At 46.6% G+C, this 22,125-nt stretch overlaps 1 protein-coding gene across 3 annotated transcripts in view; it reads right to left on the reverse strand.

Moving 5' to 3' along the window:
* Positions 1–22,125, reverse strand: part of LOC306923648 (neural-cadherin-like) — a 424,677-nt gene that overhangs the window by 250,839 nt on the left and 151,713 nt on the right. For all 3 annotated transcript variants that reach the window (XM_079501857.1, XM_079501859.1, XM_079501858.1), the window contains exon 6: positions 20,334–20,583. In XM_079501857.1, coding sequence (XP_079357983.1) covers positions 20,334–20,583 — 250 coding nt within the window. The remainder of the gene's footprint in view (positions 1–20,333; positions 20,584–22,125) is intronic.

The raw sequence follows: 22,125 nt of genomic DNA on the forward strand, positions 1-22,125 counted from the left end.
GAAAAATCTCCAATCTACAAGCTCTGCAGCCACAACCCAATGAGAGCTTCCAGCGAGTAACTGTATGCAGTCGTGTGACGGAGAATAAATCAGGCATTAGGCGTGGCGCTATGCACCTGCTGCGGCCTACTTGGGTGTCTCTCACGTACCTGTAGGTGGGATATTTATGGCCCTGCTTTGCTCTAATATCCTTAAAGCATCTCTGTGAACGGAGTTGACAAACTCAAGCCTACCTGGCATCTAACTTAACCTAACTGCCTGCCATCTAACCTAACTGCCTGGCATCTAACCTAACCTAACTGCCTGCCATCTAACCTAACTGCCTGACTATCTAACCTAACTGCCTGCCACTCCTTTCCTGTGTATCCAAACACCAGTCCTGTCCACGTGTCACTGTGGGGCCGTGGTGGAAAGCACATGTACTGAAGTACAATGTCAGCTGACCTCAAAAAAGGTAACCCATGCTTTCATTTCATCATGTTGTAAAACTGTAACTCCTTATACTCTGGCCTATGTAAAAGAAAAAAGGCTATTTCCTGCCTACATCTGGTATAGAATGCAGCTGCCACTGCCAGACTACTAACTCTAAGATTTGTAAGATTTTACTGATAACCTTTAAAGCCTGGATTGGCCCCTAGCTACATCAAAGACATGCTGACCCCCTATGAGCCTGGACACTGCCTTAGATCCTCGGGTACGGCTCTCCTGGAAGTCCCCATGTCTTGCCTCATTACCCAGGGCCGATCAGGCTTCTGCAGTCCGGACACCCAGGCTTTGGAATGGCGTGCCCGAGGAGCTGAGGCTTAGCAACAGCAGTGTCTTTTTTTAAATCACTTTTGAAAGCATACTTTTATGTTAAAGCTTTTTCTTGGTGGTTTTTGCCTTTTATCAGTTTTTGTGTTATTAGTTTGTAATAGTTTTTTCTTCTCTGTTATCTTCGTTTTAATTATGTTACTTATTGTTTGCCAACCCAGGACTCTAAAGCTAGGGAAAGGCAACCACCTATACGTAGATGCACTGCACTGCGACAGCTTAGGTCAGTGGTTCCCAAACTTTTTCGTGTCAAGGACCCCCAAATCTACATTTATTAGGCCACGGACCCCCCATTTGAAAACATATTCCAGTTACCCCGATAAGGGAGGATTTTTACAGCTGTAGCAGTGATTCCGAAACATATTAATTTCATGGACCCCCAAATTCACACGCATTATGCTACGGACCCCCGATTTAATGGCATTTCTATCTCTGGTACCCCAATTTATATTGTAAAACCACTGTTAATTTAACTCAGAAAGTGTACAAATGTGTACATTTGTACACTCTCTGAGTTACAGACCCATTTGGTTCCTTATATCTCTAATTGAGCTATAGGTATCCCCTGGAACTTCCTCAAGTAACCCTAGGGGTCCCCGGACCCCACTTTGGGAACCCGTGGCTTAGGTAAGAACACTGTAGAGCTGAAGACCCTGATGGATGATAGGAGATTGTGGAGTCCCGAGTTGGTGTTGACTACAATTTACAATGTAGGCATTTAGCAGGCGCTCTTAAATCAGAGCGACTTACATTAAGCAAGAACAAAAAGCATGGCACATCATATACAGCACATAAAGAAGTAGTTATCATGAATCATACTGTACGTACATAACCTAAGAACGTAAGAGTGGAATATCCTGCCACACTAATAGCCAGCGCAACACCCCATCCTTTGTCCGCCTTCTCCTACCAAACCACACCGTTTGCACACATCTCACCATCAAGCACAACACCAACAGCATGCCTGTCCAGACATCAACCACTACTTTGCATCCATGCAACTGTCATATTTACAGTACAATACCCATTTCTATGAAAGAACACATTATTGCGCAAGACTACCAGCCTACGTCAAAATCGTCACCACTTTACGCCAACTCCGTTCACTTCATGGGGCGAGTCCAATGGCGCATTGTAGTCTACGGCCTTCACAGTGACACACGCATTACATGAACCACGCGACCGGGATGATTTCCAACCCCTCAATGTCCAACCTCGCTGCCTCTGCTCCACACCAGCTCATATGCCCCCTCCCCCTCTGGCTGCTGTGCCGGACAGGCGAACACTCCACCTCAGTAACAGTAGGCATCGACAAACACCACGTCGTGTTGACTAGACGCCGATGTGGTTTGTCTGGATTGTTATTTGGCAAGTGGACACTGCCACTTCCCCACCTGTCCATCTCTCAGCCTTGTCCTCCGTGTCTGTCCGTCCACCGAGACTGAGACGTTACAACTGAAACACGGGCGTCTGGGCTGGCAGAGGGGTTGGTTCACCACCACCGCCACGGTGAAGGCCGCTGACACATGACTGACAGGACAAGGTGTCGACTCAATTGGGGGAATAAAGGCAGCGGTTTAGAGTGACGGGTAACTGCTCACCCTTTCACCATGCGCTGTCAAAACACACTGTCTGACACACATCCTGTGTGTGTGTCAGCGTGCATCGCTGCTACAGTACCTTCTTTACACACTGTCTGACACACATCCTGTGTGTGTGTCAGCGTGCATCGCCTGCTACACACACACACACACACATCCTGTGTGTGTGTCAGTGTGCATCGCCTGCTACAGTACCTTCTTTCATCATCCTGTGTGTGTGTCAGCGTGCATCGCCTGCTACAGTACCTTCTTTACACACTGTCTGACACACATCCTGTGTGTGTGTCAGCGTGCATCGCCTGCTACACACACACACACACACACACATCCTGTGTGTGTGTCAGCGTGCATCGCCTGCTACAGTACCTTCTTTCATCATCCTGTGTGTGTGTCAGCGTGCATCGCCTGCTACAGTACCTTCTTTCATCAAGCAATCAGACTTTTGAACAAGGACCAAGTCAAAATCTTTCTCGCACGGCGCGCACACACACACACACACACACACACACACACACACACACACACACACACACACACACACACACACACACACACACACACACACACACACACACACACACACACACACACACTTTATCAGCTTTTATTTCTCTTTTAGCTTTAATTAGGTGTGTTACCCGGCCCTTTTTATATAGCAATTATGTTTGTTTTATTCTGTTATTATTCGGCCTGCAGGTCTCTTCAGACTAGTAGAGCCAAAATGTATAGTTTGCCCGTCTTTTTACTGTAAAGTATTTATAAGGTGTGACACTAAAGTCTATCTGATTCATTCATTCATGCACAATTTATGAAGAGAATGCACAGTATGTTTTCGACTGTATTGCACAGCCGAAGCCATTAGCGAACAGTGGAGGGAACACTGTGTTAGCAGCATTGAACAGTGGAGGGAACGCTGTGTTAGCAGCATTGAACAGTGGAGGGAACGCTGTGTTAGCAGCATTGAACAGTGGAGGGAACACTGTGTTAGCAGCATTGAACAGTGGAGGGAACACTGTGTTAGCAGCATTGAACAGTGGAGGGAACGCTGTGTTAGCAGCATTGAACAGTGGAGGGAACGCTGTGTTAGCAGCATTGAACAGTGGAGGGAACGCTGTGTTAGCAGCATTGAACAGTGGAGGGAACGCTGTGTTAGCAGCATTGAACAGTGGAGGGAACACTGTGTTAGCAGCATTGAACAGTGGAGGGAACGCTGTGTTAGCAGCATTGAACAGTGGAGGGAACACTGTGTTAGCAGCATTGAACAGTGGAGGGAACGCTGTGTTAGCAGCATTGAACAGTGGAGGGAACGCTGTGTTAGCAGCATTGAACAGTGGAGGGAACACTGTGTTAGCAGCATTGAACAGTGGAGGGAACGCTGTGGTAGCAGCATTGAACAGTGGAGGGAACGCTGTGTTAGCAGCATTGAACAGTGGAGGGAACGCTGTGTTAGCAGCATTGAACAGTGGAGGGAACGCTGTGTTAGCAGCATTGAACAGTGGAGGGAACACTGTGTTAGCAGCATTGAACAGTGGAGGGAACGCTGTGTTAGCAGCATTGAACAGTGGAGGGAACGCTGTGTTAGCAGCATTGAACAGTGGAGGGAACGCTGTGTTAGGAGCATTGAACAGTGGATGGAACGCTGTGTTAGCAGCATTGAACAGTGGAGGGAACGCTGTGTTAGCAGCATTGAACAGTGGAGGGAACGCTGTGTTAGCAGCATTGAACAGTGGAGGGAACGCTGTGTTAGCAGCATTGAACAGTGGAGGGAACGCTGTGTTAGCAGCATTGAACAGTGGAGGGAACGCTGTGTTAGCAGCATTGAACAGTGGAGGGAACACTGTGTTAGCAGCATTGAACAGTGGAGGGAACACTGTGTTAGGAGCATTGAACAGTGGAGGGAACGCTGTGTTAGCAGCATTGAACAGTGGAGGGAACGCTGTGTTAGCAGCATTGAACAGTGGAGGGAACGCTGTGTTAGCAGCATTGAACAGTGGAGGGAACACTGTGTTAGCAGCATTGAACAGTGGAGGGAACGCTGTGTTAGCAGCATTGAACAGTGGAGGGAACGCTGTGTTAGGAGCATTGAACAGTGGAGGGAACGCTGTGTTAGCAGCATTGAACAGTGGAGGGAACGCTGTGTTAGCAGCATTGAACAGTGGAAGGAACACTGTGTTAGCAGCATTGAACAGTGGAAGGAACACTGTGTTAGCAGCATTGAACAGTGGAGGGAACACTGTGTTAGCAGCATTGAACAGTGGAGGGAACGCTGTGTTAGGAGCATTGAACAGTGGAGGGAACGCTGTGTTAGCAGCATTGAACAGTGGAAGGAACACTGTGTTAGCAGCATTGAACAGTGGATGGAACGCTGTGTTAGCAGCATTGAACAGTGGAGGGAACGCTGTGTTAGCAGCATTGAACAGTGGAAGGAACACTGTTAGCAGCATTGAACAGTCGAGGGAACGCTGTGTTAGCAGCATTGAACAGTGGAAGGAACACTGTGTTAGCAGCATTGAACAGTGGAAAGAACACTGTGGTAGCAGCATTGAACAGTGGAAGGAACACTGTGTTAGCAGCATTGAACAGTCGAGGGAACGCTGTGTTAGCAGCATTGAACAGTGGAGGGAACGCTGTGGTAGCAGCATTGAACAGTGGAGGGAACACTGTGTTAGCAGCATTGAACAGTGGAAGGAACACTGTGTTAGCAGCATTGAACAGTCGAGGGAACGCTGTGTTAGCAGCATTGAACAGTGGAAGGAACACTGTGTTAGCAGCATTGAACAGTGGAAGGAACACTGTGGTAGCAGCATTGAACAGTGGAAGGAACACTGTGTTAGCAGCATTGAACAGTCGAGGGAACGCTGTGTTAGCAGCATTGAACAGTGGAGGGAACACTGTGTTAGCAGCATTGAACAGTGGAGGGAACACTGTGTTAGCAGCATTGAACAGTGGAGGGAACACTGTGTTAGCAGCATTGAACAGTGGAGGGAACACTGTGTTAGCAGCATTGAACAGTGGAGGGAACGCTGTGTTAGCAGCATTGAACAGTGGAGGGAACGCTGTGTTAGCAGCATTGAACAGTGGAGGGAACACTGTGTTAGCAGCATTGAACAGTGGAGGGAACACTGTGTTAGCAGCATTGAACAGTGGAGGGAACGCTGTGTTAGCAGCATTGAACAGTGGAGGGAACACTGTGTTAGCAGCATTGAACAGTGGAGGGAACGCTGTGTTAGCAGCATTGAACAGTGGAGGGAACACTGTGTTAGCAGCATTGAACAGTGGAGGGAACGCTGTGTTAGCAGCATTGAACAGTGGAGGGAACGCTGTGTTAGCAGCATTGAACAGTGGAGGGAACGCTGTGTTAGCAGCATTGAACAGTGGAGGGAACACTGTGTTAGCAGCATTGAACAGTGGAGGGAACGCTGTGTTAGCAGCATTGAACAGTGGAGGGAACGCTGTGTTAGCAGCATTGAACAGTGGAGGGAACACTGTGTTAGCAGCATTGAACAGTGGAGGGAACGCTGTGTTAGCAGCATTGCTGCACGCTGCCGGAACAAAGAGGCACAGTGGCTTCGGCTGATTTATGCCAGTGACATTATTGTATTGATGTCAGATGACTGTGATTAACCCATGCTGGACGGGAACCCCTTTTGGTGTTAGCATTATGCTATGCTTTAGCTATTGAAAAATAGCAGATCTACAAGCTCATAGCACGCCACCGAGTGGCGCGCTATGAGCTTGTAGATCTGCTATTTTTCAAGCTTGTAGGTCTGCTATTTTTGAAAAATCGTGAAAATATTTATTTCAGAAAACTGGAGGATTTAGAAGATTTTTTTTTTAATTTCGAGGTCAGGCCTGAATGGATTAACACCTCTAGTCAAATGTATTGAGTTGCCCTTTATAGACCGGTGTTACAGCAGTGTGGCTGATTGGCACAGACAGAAGAACTGCCCAATACTGACAGATTCAAAATACCACAATAGCTGTGATCAAATACCTTGGACTAAACAGGTAGTGGCATTCATTTGTGAACGGTCAAATACGTTGAGAGAGGGACTTCACAGGGACTTCACGTGGACATGACACAAATGGACATTATTATTAGTATTGTAGTCTAACTTAAATTTTATTATAGTCTTGCTGGTTTTAGGGATGGAAGTGTTTTAAATGGTAGGATTTATTTTAGCTTTTAGTCCTCTTGTTTTACTGCTCACTTATGGGGCTGACCTACGTACGTTTTTAAATATGTATGTGACAAATAAAGATTGATTGATTGATTGATTGACGTTATCTAATATGTGATACATAATGGTATCACGTTACCGTAATGCTGCCCTATATACCAGGAAAATACGTTTTACCACTTTTTCAACCTGTAATTCCTATTTTGGGCATGTTATTATAAGGCAAAACACATGTTTTTAAGGGTCTTTAAATTGAAATACAGAAACTATAGTAAAATAAGCACATCACTTAGTGGAGGTGCTGGGTTCAAAAAGGGACATAGGAAAAGAGAAGGGAACCCGCATATGCTCCAAAAGATACATTTATTGACGACGTTTGGAGCCAATGCTCTTCATCTGGTCAAACTCTGACCGGGTGCGGGTTCCCTTCTCTTTTCTTTAAATTGAAAACAATTTCTAAATTATCTTACATATAGCGAAAATAGCAGATCTACAAGCTCCTAACATGTTACCATGCAACGTGTTGCGAGCCGTGTTGTAGCTATATCATATATCTATAAATGCACCAAGTCTCGGTGTGTGTGTGTGTACTGTTGTAATCCACGTAACTCGAGAACCGTTAGCCCCCACCCACTTCAAATTCGACACACACGTTCCACACCACCGCAGGGAGTGCAGTGCCCGGTGTTGAGTCGGCCGGACCCACGGTTGTCCAGAACCGCCCAAAAAGTTACCGCGGTGAAATTTGTTCTCCGCATTTGACCCATCTCTTGGAGCAGTGAGCCGCAGCCAAGGAGCGGTGAGCTGCAGCCGTGCCACGCTCGGGAATTTGATTAGTTGATTTGACCCCCCAATCCAACCCTTTGATGCCGAGTGCCAAGCAGGGAGGCATTGGAGGCATTTAACTGGGTTAAATGACTGGAGACCAGTTGCACTCACACCCATTGTGAGCAAATGCTTTGAAAAACATGTCAGAAAGATGATCAACAGCAAGCTGCCACCCACACTGGACTCCCTGCAATTTGCCTACCGCCAGAACAGATCCACGGACGACGCCATTGCAACATCACTCCACACCACCCTCTCACACCTTGAGAAGGAGAAGTCTTATGTGAGAATGCTGTTCATTGACTATAGTTCAGCGTTCAACACCATTATCCCCCTCAAACTAGACTTCAAGCTAAAGCGCCTGGGTCTAAACTCAAACCTTTGCAGCTAGATCCTCAACTTCCTGTCAGATTGCCGTCAGGTGGTGCGGATGGGAACAAAGTTCTCTGCCCCCCTGACCCTCAGCACAGGAGCCCCTCAAGGATGCGTTTTGAGCCCCCTTCTCTACTCCCTGTACACCCACGACTGTGTGGCTTTGTTCAACTCAAACCAAGTGGTCAAGTTTGCAGACGACACCACAGTTATAGGCTTGATCACGGATGACGACGAAACAGCGTACAGGAAGGAAGTAGAAAACCTGGCACAATGGTGTCAAGAGAACAACCTGGCTCTCAACATTAAAAAAACAAAAGAGCTGATCTTTGACTACAGGAGGCCTCCCAGAGATCACTCTCCTATCCAGATCGGAGGTGCTGCAGTGGAAAGGGTCAGAGAGTTCAAATTCCTGGGAGTGCACATTACTGAGGACCTCGCCTGGGCAGTGCAGACAGAGCGGGTGGTGAAGAAAGCACAACAACGCCTCTTCTTTCTCAGAAAACTGAAGAAAGCTGGAATGGGTCCAACAGTTCTAAGAGCTTTCTACAGAGGCACCACAGAGAGCATCCTGACTGGTTGCTTCACGGCCTGGTATGGCAACTGCACTGACCTAAACCGCAAAGCATTGCAAAGGGTTGTGCGGACAGCCGAACACATCAGCAGATGTGCTCTCCCCCCTATCCAAGCCCTGTACGATGAACGCTGTGTCAGCAAAGCTCGAGGAATAATGAAGGACCCAAGTCATCCCAACCGAAGTCTGTTTGAGATGCTACCACATGGGAAGCGGTTTCGCAGTCTCAAAGCCACTGGAAATAGACTGCAAAAAAGCTTCTTTCCCCGAACAATCAGATACATGAACGAACTGATAAGAACCAAAACGTATCAGGGAAAAGGAAAACGCTAGCACCCCCCCGCACCTTTGCCCCGCACCTTTTGCCCTTTGCCCTCGCCCCGCACTATTAAGCTCGAATTGCACGTTTCTAAAACTATTTTGTTGTATATTTATATTGAACATAGTCTACTGTGAAGTTAAAAAATAAAAAATAATAATAAAATAATAATAATAATTGTCCTACAAGGAAAACATGCACATGTACATATGATACTCATTTTCTACTCTTGTTTGCTCTTTTTTGCACTCTATATTCTATTTTGTTTGCTGTGTTTTGCTGTTTTGATGTCGTATTATATTTTTGCTGCTGCATTGTCTGAAGGAAGCCAAACAAAAATAAGTTTTACTCTTATGTACCTGTACACAAGATGTAACAATAAAGCACAACCTTGAAACCTTGAAACCTTGAAATTGGGTCCCATTTTTACAGTCAGTGTCCATATATGGAGCTGGCCTGTTCTGACATCATTCTGACGTCACCATAGACTCTATATTTGGGCATGCCTGACAAAGAACTCCACATATGGGCATACAAAGAGACACAGACATAATATCTGGGTGGGGCATTCATTTCCAACTTGCAACGTTCCAAGTAGGCCAGTGCCCAACGGGCACCGCTGTAGAGGCTCCAACGGGCACCGCTCTAGTACTATTAATTTACATTCCTTGCCAATATCTCATATCAACATAATTTTTACAATACTATAGATGTATATACCTCCCAGTATTATATATCACGTGAACTACCTGCACTGTGATGTATTATAAGCATATACTGTCTGTGCATACAGTAATGTAAACACCTGCGTGACTGCTCCTGGTGTGAGACATGTGTCTTCACTGCTCCTGGTGTGAGACATGTGTCTTCACTGCTCCTGGTGTGAGACATGTGTCTTCACTGCTCCTGGTGTGAGACATGTGTCTTCACTGCTCCTGGTGTGAGACATGCGTCTTCACTGCTCCTGGTGTGAGACATGTGTCTTCACTGCTCCTGGTGTGAGACATGTGTCTTCACTGCTCCTGGTGTGAGACATGTGTCTTCACTGCTCCTGGTGTGAGACATGTGTCTTCACTGCTCCTGGTGTGAGACATGTGTCTTCACTGCTCCTGGTGTGAGACATGTATCTTCACTGCTCCTGGTGTGAGACATGTGTCTTCACTGCTCCTGGTGTGAGACATGTGTCTTCACTGCTCCTGGTGTGAGACATGTGTCTTCACTGCTCCTGGTGTGAGACATGTGTCTTCACTGCTCCTGGTGTGAGACATGTGTCTTCACTGCTCCTGGTGTGAGACATGTGTCTTCACTGCTCCTGGTGTGAGACATGTGTCTTCACTGCTCCTGGTGTGAGACATGCGTCTTCACTGCTCCTGGTGTGAGACATGTGTCTTCACTGCTCCTGGTGTGAGACATGTATCTTCACTGCTCCTGGTGTGAGACATGTGTCTTCACTGCTCCTGGTGTGAGACATGTGTCTTCACTGCTCCTGGTGTGAGACATGTGTCTTCACTGCTCCTGGTGTGAGACCTGTGTCTTCACTGCTCCTGGTGTGAGACATGTGTCTTCACTGCTCCTGGTGTGAGACATGTGTCTTCACTGCTCCTGGTGTGAGACATGTGTCTTCACTGTGGGTCTTAGAGAGTTTTAATTACTATATGTGAGACGCAGCCTCTATTCTGTAAACCCTGAAGCTGCACCCGATCCCCGCCTTATCAATCCATTGAATGGTCAAGTTGTCATGAATTGTCACCCATTCGTCTGGGCCCAGTAGGTCCCTACTGGCCTACCAGGAGATTCTGGTAGGCGCTGTCAGCCAGTTCTATCGTTGACACCATGTTAATGCCTGTGCTGTCACGTGAGGGTTAGGGTTAGGGGGTTAGGGTTAGGGTTAGGGGGTTAGGGTCAGGTTTAGGGTTAGGGTTAGGGTTAGGGTTAGGTTTAGGGTTAGGGTTAACCCTAACCCTAACCCTCACGTGACAGCACAGGCATTAACATGGTGTCAACGATAGAACTGGCTGACAGCGCCGGTCTGTGGTTCATAATACTTAAATTTGCATTTTATATAATTGATAGGTAAAGTGTTTTCTTAGTATAATAACCACAAGTTCACACAGAGCAAATTGACTTGGAGTACCGTTTCATTTTAAAGGCTGTCTGCCGGTTCTCCCTCTCCCTCTCCCTCCTCTCTCTCCCTCCCCCTCCCATTTTTCCATCTTGATGATTAGTTCACTCTATAAACTTTGTCTTTAGGCTAAAGAGATCATTTTCCCACCCGGCTGGTATGTGTGCAGCGGATTGTTGAAACCCTGTATCTCCATATTTCACCTGTTTGTATATTTCATATTGAGGCCCCTGATGTGCAGGTTGGCCTTACATGGTTTCCTCTGCCATTGGTGTATGAACGTGTGTAATATGGGTGGATGTAATAATGCAATCTATAAAAGGCACTTTGGATAAAAGCACTATATAAATGCAACAGTTTACCATATTCATTCTTATTAAGTTGTGAGCTTCATGTAGAAGAGCTTTTTTCGCAATAAAAAGAAAGTTGAAAGAAAGTTGAAAGTGCTGTGTTTTTCTTTTTATAAATATTTAACAAATGCAAAGTATTAAAGGGCTTGTGAATAAGTAATAACTACATAGGATCCATTGGAACACAGATAATGTTGTCCATTAGTAAATTAGTATTGTAAAATATTTGGACTTATTTGGACTTCTTCGACGAGTGGCTGGCATCTCCCTTAGAGATAGGGTGAGAAGTTCAGTCACACGAGAGAGACTCGGAGTAGAACCGCTGCTCCTTTGCCTGGAAAGGAGCCAGCTGAGGTGGTTCGGGCATCTGGTTAGGATGCCTATCGGGCGTCTCCCTAGGGAGGTCCTCGACGCACGTCCCACTGGGAGGAGACCCCGGGGCAGACCAAGGCGCAGTTGGAGGAAATACATCGACTCACTGGCCTTGGAACGTCTCGGAATCCCCCAGGAGGAAGTCAGTAATGTTGCTCTGGAGAGGGAAGTCTGGAGCACTCTGGTGGAGCTGTTGCCCCCCGCGACCCGACTACGGATAAGCGGTTGAAGATGGATGAATGGATGGATTTGGACTTAAAAGGATTCCATCCAACATCGATGATATTAGCACTAAATGATCACCTTAAGTAGGAAGCATGAAGAAGTATGCACGGATCTCGCAATGTGGTTGAGGAGAGAAAAATTAGATGTTTCACTCGCTCATATAATATTGACTTATGCCAGGATTTCAATCTTCAATGAATGAGAGCTAAAATAAGGGAGGGAAACGTCAGGGAAATTTAGTATCACTTTTTTATTGGTTGCCCTTGATAATTTAACACCTTGACTAGACTGTTGATTGAAACTGTTTTAGTATTCAGTGAGAGCTGAGGAGGTAATATACTCCTATCCCAAAGTTTAATTAGCTGGCATTTGATATTAAGCCAGTATTTTCACGGTTGACAATAATGTCAATGTTCTGCCTGACCTCCATTACCGGGGGGGGGGGGATGGCTGTGGCGTTCTTTGAAAGACACCTACTGTCAGGGTCTTCAACGACCTGCTCCAGGAGGGTGGGGGATGGCTGTGGCGTTCTTTGAAAGACACATACTGTCAGGGTCTTCAACGACCTGCTCCAGGGGGGGGGTGGGTAGGGTAGGATGACGGATATAAGAAATAACAGGTTTTGGCATTGTCCGCTAAGTCAGTGATTCTCAAACTTTTTTTAATTTCAAGGACGCCCAGTTTTGGCAGCAGTTCTCAACGTGGGGTCCGGGGACCTCAGGGGGCTTTGATGGGGTCGGGGACCTCAGGGTGCTTTGATGGGGTCGTCGGGGACCTCAGAGGGCTTTGATGGGGTCGTCGGGGACCTCAGAGGGCTTTGATGGGGTCCGGGGACCTCAGGGGGCTTTGATGGGGTCGGGGACCTCAGGGGGCTTTGATGGGGTCCGGGGACGTCAGAGGCAAGTATTTCATACTATCCCTTTAACTCATTTTTCGCCGACATCGCCTTTAAACGTCTTTTTTAATATCAATTAATTACGGTTGATATTAGCGTCCTATTTGCACTCATAACACTGTGGTGAGAAAAGGAAAAGAAAAGAAAAACAAAAAAAACTTTTTCTCCTTCTAATTATTTGTTCGGCCCAAAAACGGTCACGATCCGAGTTGGCTTTGTTCCATATGTCTAATTATTCCCTGGGCCTGTCGTCGTCATGAAAGGGGGCGGGACTGTCTGTGACGCTCAATTGGAGAAGACGGCTGCTGTTTGTAGCGATCACATGACTCCCTGTTTCTATGTAATCATCATCATTTTTCGACCGTGGTCGAGATCATGGATTCCACAATGCCACGCCAGACTTCCCGGTCCTTCATTCCCACCCTCAGTTCCTGCTTACTGATGCATGTGTCCCTAGCGATGACATCAGGGAACGACAGTTTTCTACCTCTGGCCTGCTTTGAGGCAGGTGTTTCTATATATGGCTGAGGGTTCAACAGTGACTCAAAGGTTAGCCAAGAGCGCCACCTAGTCTCAGCATGAGTTCATGCTTCAGTTGTATGGACTGTTCAGGTGGTCTGTGGATTATGAGTCAGTGAAATACAGACACACATTATGGGCTGTATTCAGGTGGTCTGTGGATTATGAATCTGTTCCATTTGGGCCATACTTTGTTTGTGGACTTTGTTTTCACTTGCCGTTGGTATCCATGGCTGCCAGTTCCCACCTGATGTTGTGTGGGAGCTCAGACTGCTCCAGACCGTGTTGAATGACCGCTAGCTTGCACAGCGTCTTCAGACTAGGACTCAAGTCCAAGATGTTGGTATCCATGGCTGCCAGTTCCCACCTGATGTTGTGTGGGAGGTCAGACTGATCCAGACCGTGCTGAATGACCGCTAGCTTGCACAGCGTCTTCAGACTAGGACTTAAGTCCAAGATGTCCAGGTGACTTGCAAAGAGAATGACACAATCTCCCAGCATGCAACAGCATATGGCATCTATCTTAGACGGGCCTTTCCCGTTAGGCTCAACCTTCTTCCAGGAGAAGGTCTCTGGGTTGAGTTTCCACAGATCATCGCACATCTGGATCTGGCTGTTGAAGCCACCCAATATGTAGAGCTCTCCATTGTAGGTAAAGGCTGAATGACCCCAGCGTCCTTCTGGAAGAAGCTGTGCAGAAGGTGTGTTCATCCAGAGGTTGATCTCTGTGTCAAACACTCTGATGGTGTTGTAGTAGGGCTTATCCTCCTCATCCTCCTCCGAATCCTCCTCATCATCACCTCCAAACCTCCAACCTCTATCACCCCCAAATACAAACATCTTTGTCCCGATGATGGTGGCAGAATGACCTTCTGAAGCATGTGGCAATAGAGTTCCTCTATTGTTAATTACAGACCAGACCATTGTGCCGGTGTCCAACTTGTAGGTGTCATTAGTGCATCCAGTCCAGGTTTCTCCTCCATGGATAAACATGGAGGAGCATGGAGGAGCACCACTCCATGGAGTGGTGCTCCCTCCCCTCTGGAACAGACCCAGAAACCCTGGATTTAAACCATCTGTGGGCGCCCACATCAAACGCATAAAGGACGTTGCAGTACTCATGCGAGTAGTTCTGACGACCTCCCCAGAGGTAGATGACATCTTCAACCAGCACAACTGAGTGGCCGGAGCACGAGGATGGAACCTCAAGGGGGCGTTCTCCTCTTCCGTGTGTGACCGGGGTCAACTTCCTCCAACGTAAAGACTTTGTGTTGAAAATGTGCACACTAATGTGATCCTTGTCGTCTTCAGGGAACTCTACAAAGGTTCCAAAGGTGTAAACCTTCTCTCCAACCGCAACAGCACAATCACATGCTCCTGGTGTTCCTTCAGTCAGATGTACCGTCCGGCAAAACATTTCTCACACTGTAAATAACATTGAATTTATGACACCTCACTCTGAGAAACAATGGAGAGGTAATGATCGTGTTATCACTATTTATTGGTTCAGTGGCACAAATGGCACGTAACGTTTGTCCAATCCACACAGCCGATCAGTTGGGTTAGCCAATCAGGGAAGCCGATGACTGTTGATCTCCTAATATGGCAAAATGTAATCCTTTCAGAGTTTTTCATGATGTTATTTTAACCACTGACTTGTAACTGTTGCTTGTAGTGGTGAAAGGATTAGCAGTATCTTGTCGATCTCGTCAATACTCCCAGGGCCGCGACGTGGACGCTCCTTTCATGACCTCCCACCAGCTACAACGATGGAGTTAAAGGCTAGCGAGGCACTGCCCCCTGGAGCAGACTCAACCTACGCAGTGTGGAAATGCTTAAATAGATTAAGATCTGGTGTTGGGCGAGAAAAAGCCACTCTCGCAAAATGGGGCTTTTCAAATGGACGAGGACATTGTGTGTGACTGTGGCAGGTCAGGTTTTCAATGCATTTTTAGGCCTCTTTTAGACGGCGACCATCTCCAGATAAAACGGCAAAGTCCCGTTGCGTTCTCATTTTGTATTGACCCTTTACACGAGAACGCACACTTTATGAAAACGCTATAATATCGCTAGGTGGCGGTAACGGGCTGCCAAATAGACCAGTCACCCACGTTATGTACAAGAAGAAGAGCCAGCTCCCCCTTCACGCAACAGTTTCATTGTTCCCCGTGTCAATCACACTACAACACACACTACAACTACACACTGCAACCCCTACTTTTCAATGACTTACATAGCTTGCTGTGTTAGGTGTTAGACTACGAGACCATTGTACGCATTGGCCGTGAGTTCAAACCTCACAGTAGACAGTTTTTCGCGATTTTTGCGGTCACTTTATTTTCTCATATATTAAGAACGCTACCAGATTAAAGTTAGGAATAAATAATACTGAGGTAAATGTGATGTTAATTAATATGTTAATAGGGGAGGGTGATTCCTTTTTGTTTAATCACCTGGGGAGGGGACTGGATTTTTATTTTCATTCACAGGGAGGGTGATGGTAGTGACAGACAGCCCAGAGCATGCAGGCAGAGCACGCCACGGGATGGTTATATATTTTATAATACATTAAGCTACATAAACGCTGCTGCCGCGGCTGCCACCTATCACAATTAAGGCATTTTATTTACATCATGGTTTTACATTGACCATCACTGATGAGCAGCGCTTTGTAGGCGAGGAGGGAGGCTTGTTCAGGAACTCCATTATATCATAATTATGCATCAATGTAATAATATATGCGCTGCGAGCCAACGTGAGCCATGATGTCATAAGTTTTGCGGATTCACCGTTTTGCCTGTTTACACGGAGAAGGGATAAAACGGCGTTCTCAAAGATTTCCACTCTGGGAGGTGGTTTCACTTTGATGCGTTTTCACCTCCTGAGAACACCCTTCTCGTCTAAAAGGACCCCAGCAAACGATACTTTATTTTGCCGTTTCTTATGAACACCATCCTCGTCTAAAAGCCACCTTAGAATCGGCCTCAGTCCAAAATGGGTTAAGCGTGGCTACAACACAGAGGCAAGTATTTCATACTATCCCTTTAACTCATTTTTCGCCGACATCACCTTTGGACGCCTTTTTTAATATCAATTGATTACGGTTGATATTAGCGTCCTATTTGCACTCATAACACTGTGGTGAGAAAAGGAAAATAAAAGAAAAACAAAAAAAAACGTTTTCTCCTTCTAATTATTTGTTCAGCCCAAAAACGGTCACGATCCGAGTTGGCTTTGTTCCATATGTCTAATTATTCCCTGGGCCTGTCGTCGTCATGAAAGGGGGCGGGACTGTCTGTGACGCTCAATTGGAGAAGACGGCTGCTGTTTGTAGCGATCACATGACTCCCCGTTTCTATATGATCATCACCATTTTTCGACCGTGGTCGAGATCATGGATTCCACAATGCCACGCCAGACTTCCCGGTCCTTCATTCCCACCCTCAGTTCCTGCTTACTGATGCATGTGTCCCTAGCGATGACATCAGGGAACGACAGTTTTCTACCTCTGGTCTGCTTTGAGGCAGGTGTTTCTATATATGGCTGAGGGTTCAACAGTGACTCAAAGGTTAGCCAAGAGCGCCACCTAGTCTCAGCATGAGTTCATGCTTCAGTTGTATGGACTGTGTTCAGGTGGTCTGTGGATTATGAATCTGTTCCATTTGGGCCATACTTTGTTTGTGGACTTTGTTTTCACTTGCCGTTGGTATCCATGGCTGCCAGTTCCCACCTGATGTTGTGTGGGAGCTCAGACTGATCCAGACCGTGCTGAATGACCGCTAGCTTGCACAGCGTCTTCAGACTAGGACTCAAGTCCAAGATGTTGGTATCCATGGCTTCCAGTTCCCACCTGATGTTGTGTGGGAGGTCAGACTGATCCAGACCGTGCTGAATGACCGCTAGCTTGCACAGCGTCTTCAGACTAGGACTCAAGTCCAAGATGCCCAGGTGACCTGCAAAGAGAATGACACAATCTCCCAGCATGCAACAGCATATCACATCTATCTTAGACGGGCCTTTCCCGTTAGGCTCAACCTTCTTCCAGGAGAAGGTCTCTGGGTTGAGTTTCCACAGATCATTGCACGTTTGGAACTGGCTGTTGAAGCCACCCAATATGTAGAGCTCTCCATTGTAGGTAAAGGCTGAATGACCCCAGCGTCCTTCTGGAAGAAGCTGTGCAGAAGGTGTGTTCATCCAGAGGTTGATCTCTGTGTCAAACACTCTGATGGTGTTGTAGTAGGGCTCATCCTCCTCCGAATCCTCCTCATCATCACCTCCAAACCTCCAACCTCTATCACCTCCAAATACAAACATCTTTGTCCCGATGATGGTGGCAGAATGACCTTCTGAAGCATGTGGCAATAGAGTTCCTCTATTGTTAATTACAGACCAGACCATTGTGCCGGTGTCCAACTTGTAGGTGTCATTAGTGCATCCAGTCGTGGTTTCTCCTCCATGGATAAACATGTCCTTCCCCAAGACACAGGCTGAGTGGCTCACCCTCCCCTCTGGAACAGACCCAGAAACCCTGGATTTAAACCATCTGTGGGCGCCCACATCAAACGCATAAAGGACGTTGCAGTACTCATGCGAGTAGTTCTGTTGACCTCCCCAGAGGTAGATGACATCTTCAACCAGCACAACTGAGTCGCCGAAGCGCGAGGATGGAACCTCAAGGTGGCGTTCTCCTCTTCCGTGTGTGACCGGGGTCAACTTCCTCCAACGTAAAGACTTTGTGTTGAAAATGTGCACACTAATGTGATCCTTGTCGTCATCAGGAAACTCTACAAAGTTTCCAAAGGTGTAAACCTTATCTCCAACAGCAACAGCACAATCACATGCTCCTGGTGTTCCTTCAGTCAGATGTTCCGTCCAGCAAAACATTTCTCACACTGTAAATAACATTGAATTTATGACACCTCACTCTGAGAAACAATGGAGACATAATGATCGTGTTATCACTTTTTATTGGTTCAGTGGCACAAATGGCACGTAACGTTTGTCCAATCCACACAGCCGATCAGTTGGGTTAGCCAATCAGGGAAGCCGATGACTGTTGATCACCTAATATGGCAAAACATTTGATACGGTTGCTCCGAGAACCACTGTGTTACAAATTACAATACATACTGTATCATCGCAGCCAGGCGAAAACATTGCATACCTTGTACTTCATCTTAACCACCTTCAAAATGTATAGAAAAGAGCTGATGTACACATTCTACAGTCGCACATTGCGACACTTTGAGCATGTACAGTAGCTGGGCTATTTTCGCTACTCTTGCATGACGACGTAGGTCATTAATGTAATTTACATCAGTGGTTCCTCAACCTTTTCCTCGACCCCCCAAAATAATCACATTTGAACTGGGGACCCCCCAGTGGGTTACAAACTGTTTGTAACCCATGGCACACCAATGAGAAAGTCAACATTTCAAGGCACACCTGCATTCATAGCAAAAATGTTCACTTGTAATTACATGCCCAAAATAGAGACCCTAGTAAAAGTGGTTAAAATCTATATATTTTAGGGCAGAGGTTCCCAACCACCGGTCCGCGGACCGGACATGTGCCACTGGTACGTGAGAAGGGAATCACAAGTTTTCCCGTCGTATTTTCAAATCCATTTGAAAACACGACTGAGAAAAAAGAAAGGACAAACACAGGCAGCGGATTGGCAGTGGATTGGCCTCTGTGCGACCCTCAATCACCCATTGGAATGCAAATGCATGCCTTTCAGGCAGCCTTTGTATCCTACTCGTCTGGCAGGTATATCTCTTTGAAAACCTCTTTTGTGCTTCTGATTGTGTGGGGGGAGAGGGGGTCGACGACCACACATCTTGCCTGCCCAAAAGGGCCCAGTCAACTGCCATCCGTGAGAACGTGTTTTGGTACGATGACACGCGGCGACCCCCCCGAATATTTTATGAACCGTCAGCCGGTCCGTGACAATAGAAATGGTAAATGGTGCATTTATATAGCGCCTTCATCCAAGGCGTTTTACAGAGATTGTGCATTACATTCACACACCGATGGCGGCGGAAACCATGCAAGGCACCAACCAGCACATCAGGAGAAATTAGGGGTTCAGTGTCTTGCTCAAGGACACTTCGACACCAACTCTGGGGGAGCCCGGGTTCGAACTGGCAACCTTGCGGTTACCATCCAGCCACTCTACCCCTGAGCCACCGCCGCCCCTAGGGTATAGAATTTGGCTCCGTATTGCAAAAATGAATACACATAAACTGATATAGGACAAATATGATAATGAGGTTGTCACAAAATCACAAGATACAGCTGGACTCGGAACACACCAGTGTGCCTCGGCATGCTGTTTGGTAACCAATGATCTAGATACAGCTGGACTCAGAACACACCAGTGTGCCTCGGCATGCTGTTTGGTAACCACTGATCTAGATACAGCTGGACTCAGAACACACCAGTGTGCCTCGGCATGCTGTTTGGTAACCACTGATCTAGATACAGCTGGACTCAGAACACACCAGTGTGCCTCGGCATGCTGTTTGGTAACCACTGATCTAGATACAGCTGGACTCAGAACACACCAGTGTGCCTCGGCATGCTGTTTGGTAACCACTGATCTGGATACAGCTGGACTCAGAACACACCAGTGTGCCTCGGCATGCTGTTTGGTAACCACTGATCTCAGAACACACCAGTGTGCCTCGGCATGCTGTTTGGTAACCACTGATCTCAGAACACACCAGTGAGCCTCGGCATGCTGTTTGGTAACCACTGATCTGGAGTCAGAACACACCAGTGGGCCTCGGCATGCTGTTTGGTAACCACTGATCTGGAGTCAGAACACACCAGTGAGCCTCGGCATGCTGTTTGGTAACCACTGATCTGGAGTCAGAACACACCAGTGAGCCTCGGCATGCTGTTTGGTAACCACTGATCTGAACCCATTTAGGCCTGATGTCGAAATAAATAAAAAGTCTTCTGAAAGAATATATTATATTCAAAGATTTGTGCCCTATTTTCACGATTTTTCAAAAATAGCAGACCTACAAGCTCCTTGTAGGACCTACGAGCTTGTAGATCTGCTATTTTTCCAATAGCTAAAGTATAACATAATGCTTTAAAACACCAAAAGGTGAAGGAGAAGAAGGAGAAGGAGCAGACAGATAAATATCCTCACATTGGCTGGGAGAATTCTGGGGGCTCGTCGTTGACGTTGGCCATCCTCAGACGCACGGTGGCGGTGCCCGAGTGAGGCTCCTCCCCGCTGTCCACCGCCATGACCACAAACTCATACAGGTGGTTGGGCCTCTCGTAGTCCAGCCGGCCCGCCGGGAAGATGGTCCCGTGGGCCGAGATGCTGAAGTCTGGACTCAGTGTGTAGTACGTCAGCTCAGCGTTCGACCCCGAGTCACAGTCACTGGCCAATACTGTTGGGACAGAAAGAAAAGAACAGAGAGAAAATGAAGAGCGAGAGAGAGAGACTGAGGGAAAGAGAGACTGTAAGAGAAATAGCAAAAATCGGCACGTTCAGAAATATGCCTTTAATTCGAATGAATGTTTAACAATTTGAATGCTGGCCATTTTGAGCAGAGCTATTCCGCCTGTGCTAAAGGTGATGCATTGAACGAAGGACCTTGTCTGAGGCCCACAGTAAATGTTCTCTTATAGCGAGAATCACACAGCATACCTCAAAAGAAAGCGTAACTTCTACTAACTTGTCCACTCTAATTTAAAAAAAAAATGTGATTTTACCATCTTCCATTCTGGAAGATATGCACCTTTTTGTAACACCTGCTTTTGTAGTAGCCTACTCTTCTTGAACAGAAAGGCTAATTAGAAGCGGTTTTGTCAGACGCTGTCTGACATAAAAACTCGGAAAGCCGTGCTCGCGCTGAGTTCCCTCCGATGTTTTTAGGAGGTTAGTATTACTGCCAAACAACACAACACCATGCCATGTTCTATCTGACCGGCGTTGATCATCATGATAAAGAAATAACCGCTCGCACAGGCGATACAATCCATGCGTGAAGAAATGAAGAAAAAAGAAAAAAGGAGAGAAATCTGACGGAGACACTGAAGTCACACTCGGATCAGGTTACACACACAACCCCTCCCTCCATTGAAAGTCACATGAGAGAGCCCTCCCCTCCCTGAAACAAAGATATTATAAGATAAACAAGAAGACTGCAGCCAGCTTGGTTATGAAGACGAAGCCATTATTTTGCCCCGAGATGCATGGGAGTCTCCAGCCTTTACGTGAGTGACAATACGGGGGCTGGGCTGCCTCGTGCTGTTTTCAGGAAGGGGGGGGGTGAGGCATTTTTTTCTTTTTTTTTGCGATCACGTGATCGGAGTGTTGTGCTATCATCCGATGCTAGTTGATAAAGTGCCCGGGTGTGTAGAAAGACGATTGAAAGTAATCAATAAAAACATGCGGTAAACGTAGAAATCCGCTTCCCGCACGTGACGTTTGAGATTTGAACCACGTAGAAATCCCTCTCCCACATCCACTGTGTTAAAAGATGAAAATGGCAAAATAAGTGATTATCATCTATGCTGACATCTTGTAAATTAACTGATATCAGAGCGCTCTATGATGCCAAAACCAGAGTGGAGCAGATTTTCATAGAATTTCCGAAGGCACCTTATTGTTTTTTTTTGCTGTTTGTTTTCTAGTCCGGAGCCGAAGGCTGTGGCTGAACGTAAAAAGTAGTTTTCTCAACTGATTCTTGTAGCTTGGGGTCACCTCTTCAGAATTCAAGAGGGTGCCCAGTGATATCCCTTGAGCATTTTTTGTTAATAACCCCCTAAATGCCCGAAACACTAAAAATCCACCCAAAATAGAGTTTTATGGTATTTCATGCAAAATATTTTGCTTTCTACAGTGTTTATTAATGTGGATATGCACAATGTATTGGATTTATGAGTAATGCATTATTAATTAGATCATTTATATTAACCCCTTCATG

The sequence above is a fragment of the Electrona antarctica genome (genome assembly GCF_951216825.1).
Source record: "Electrona antarctica genome assembly, chromosome: 5".
Lineage (NCBI taxonomy): Eukaryota > Metazoa > Chordata > Actinopteri > Myctophiformes > Myctophidae > Electrona > Electrona antarctica.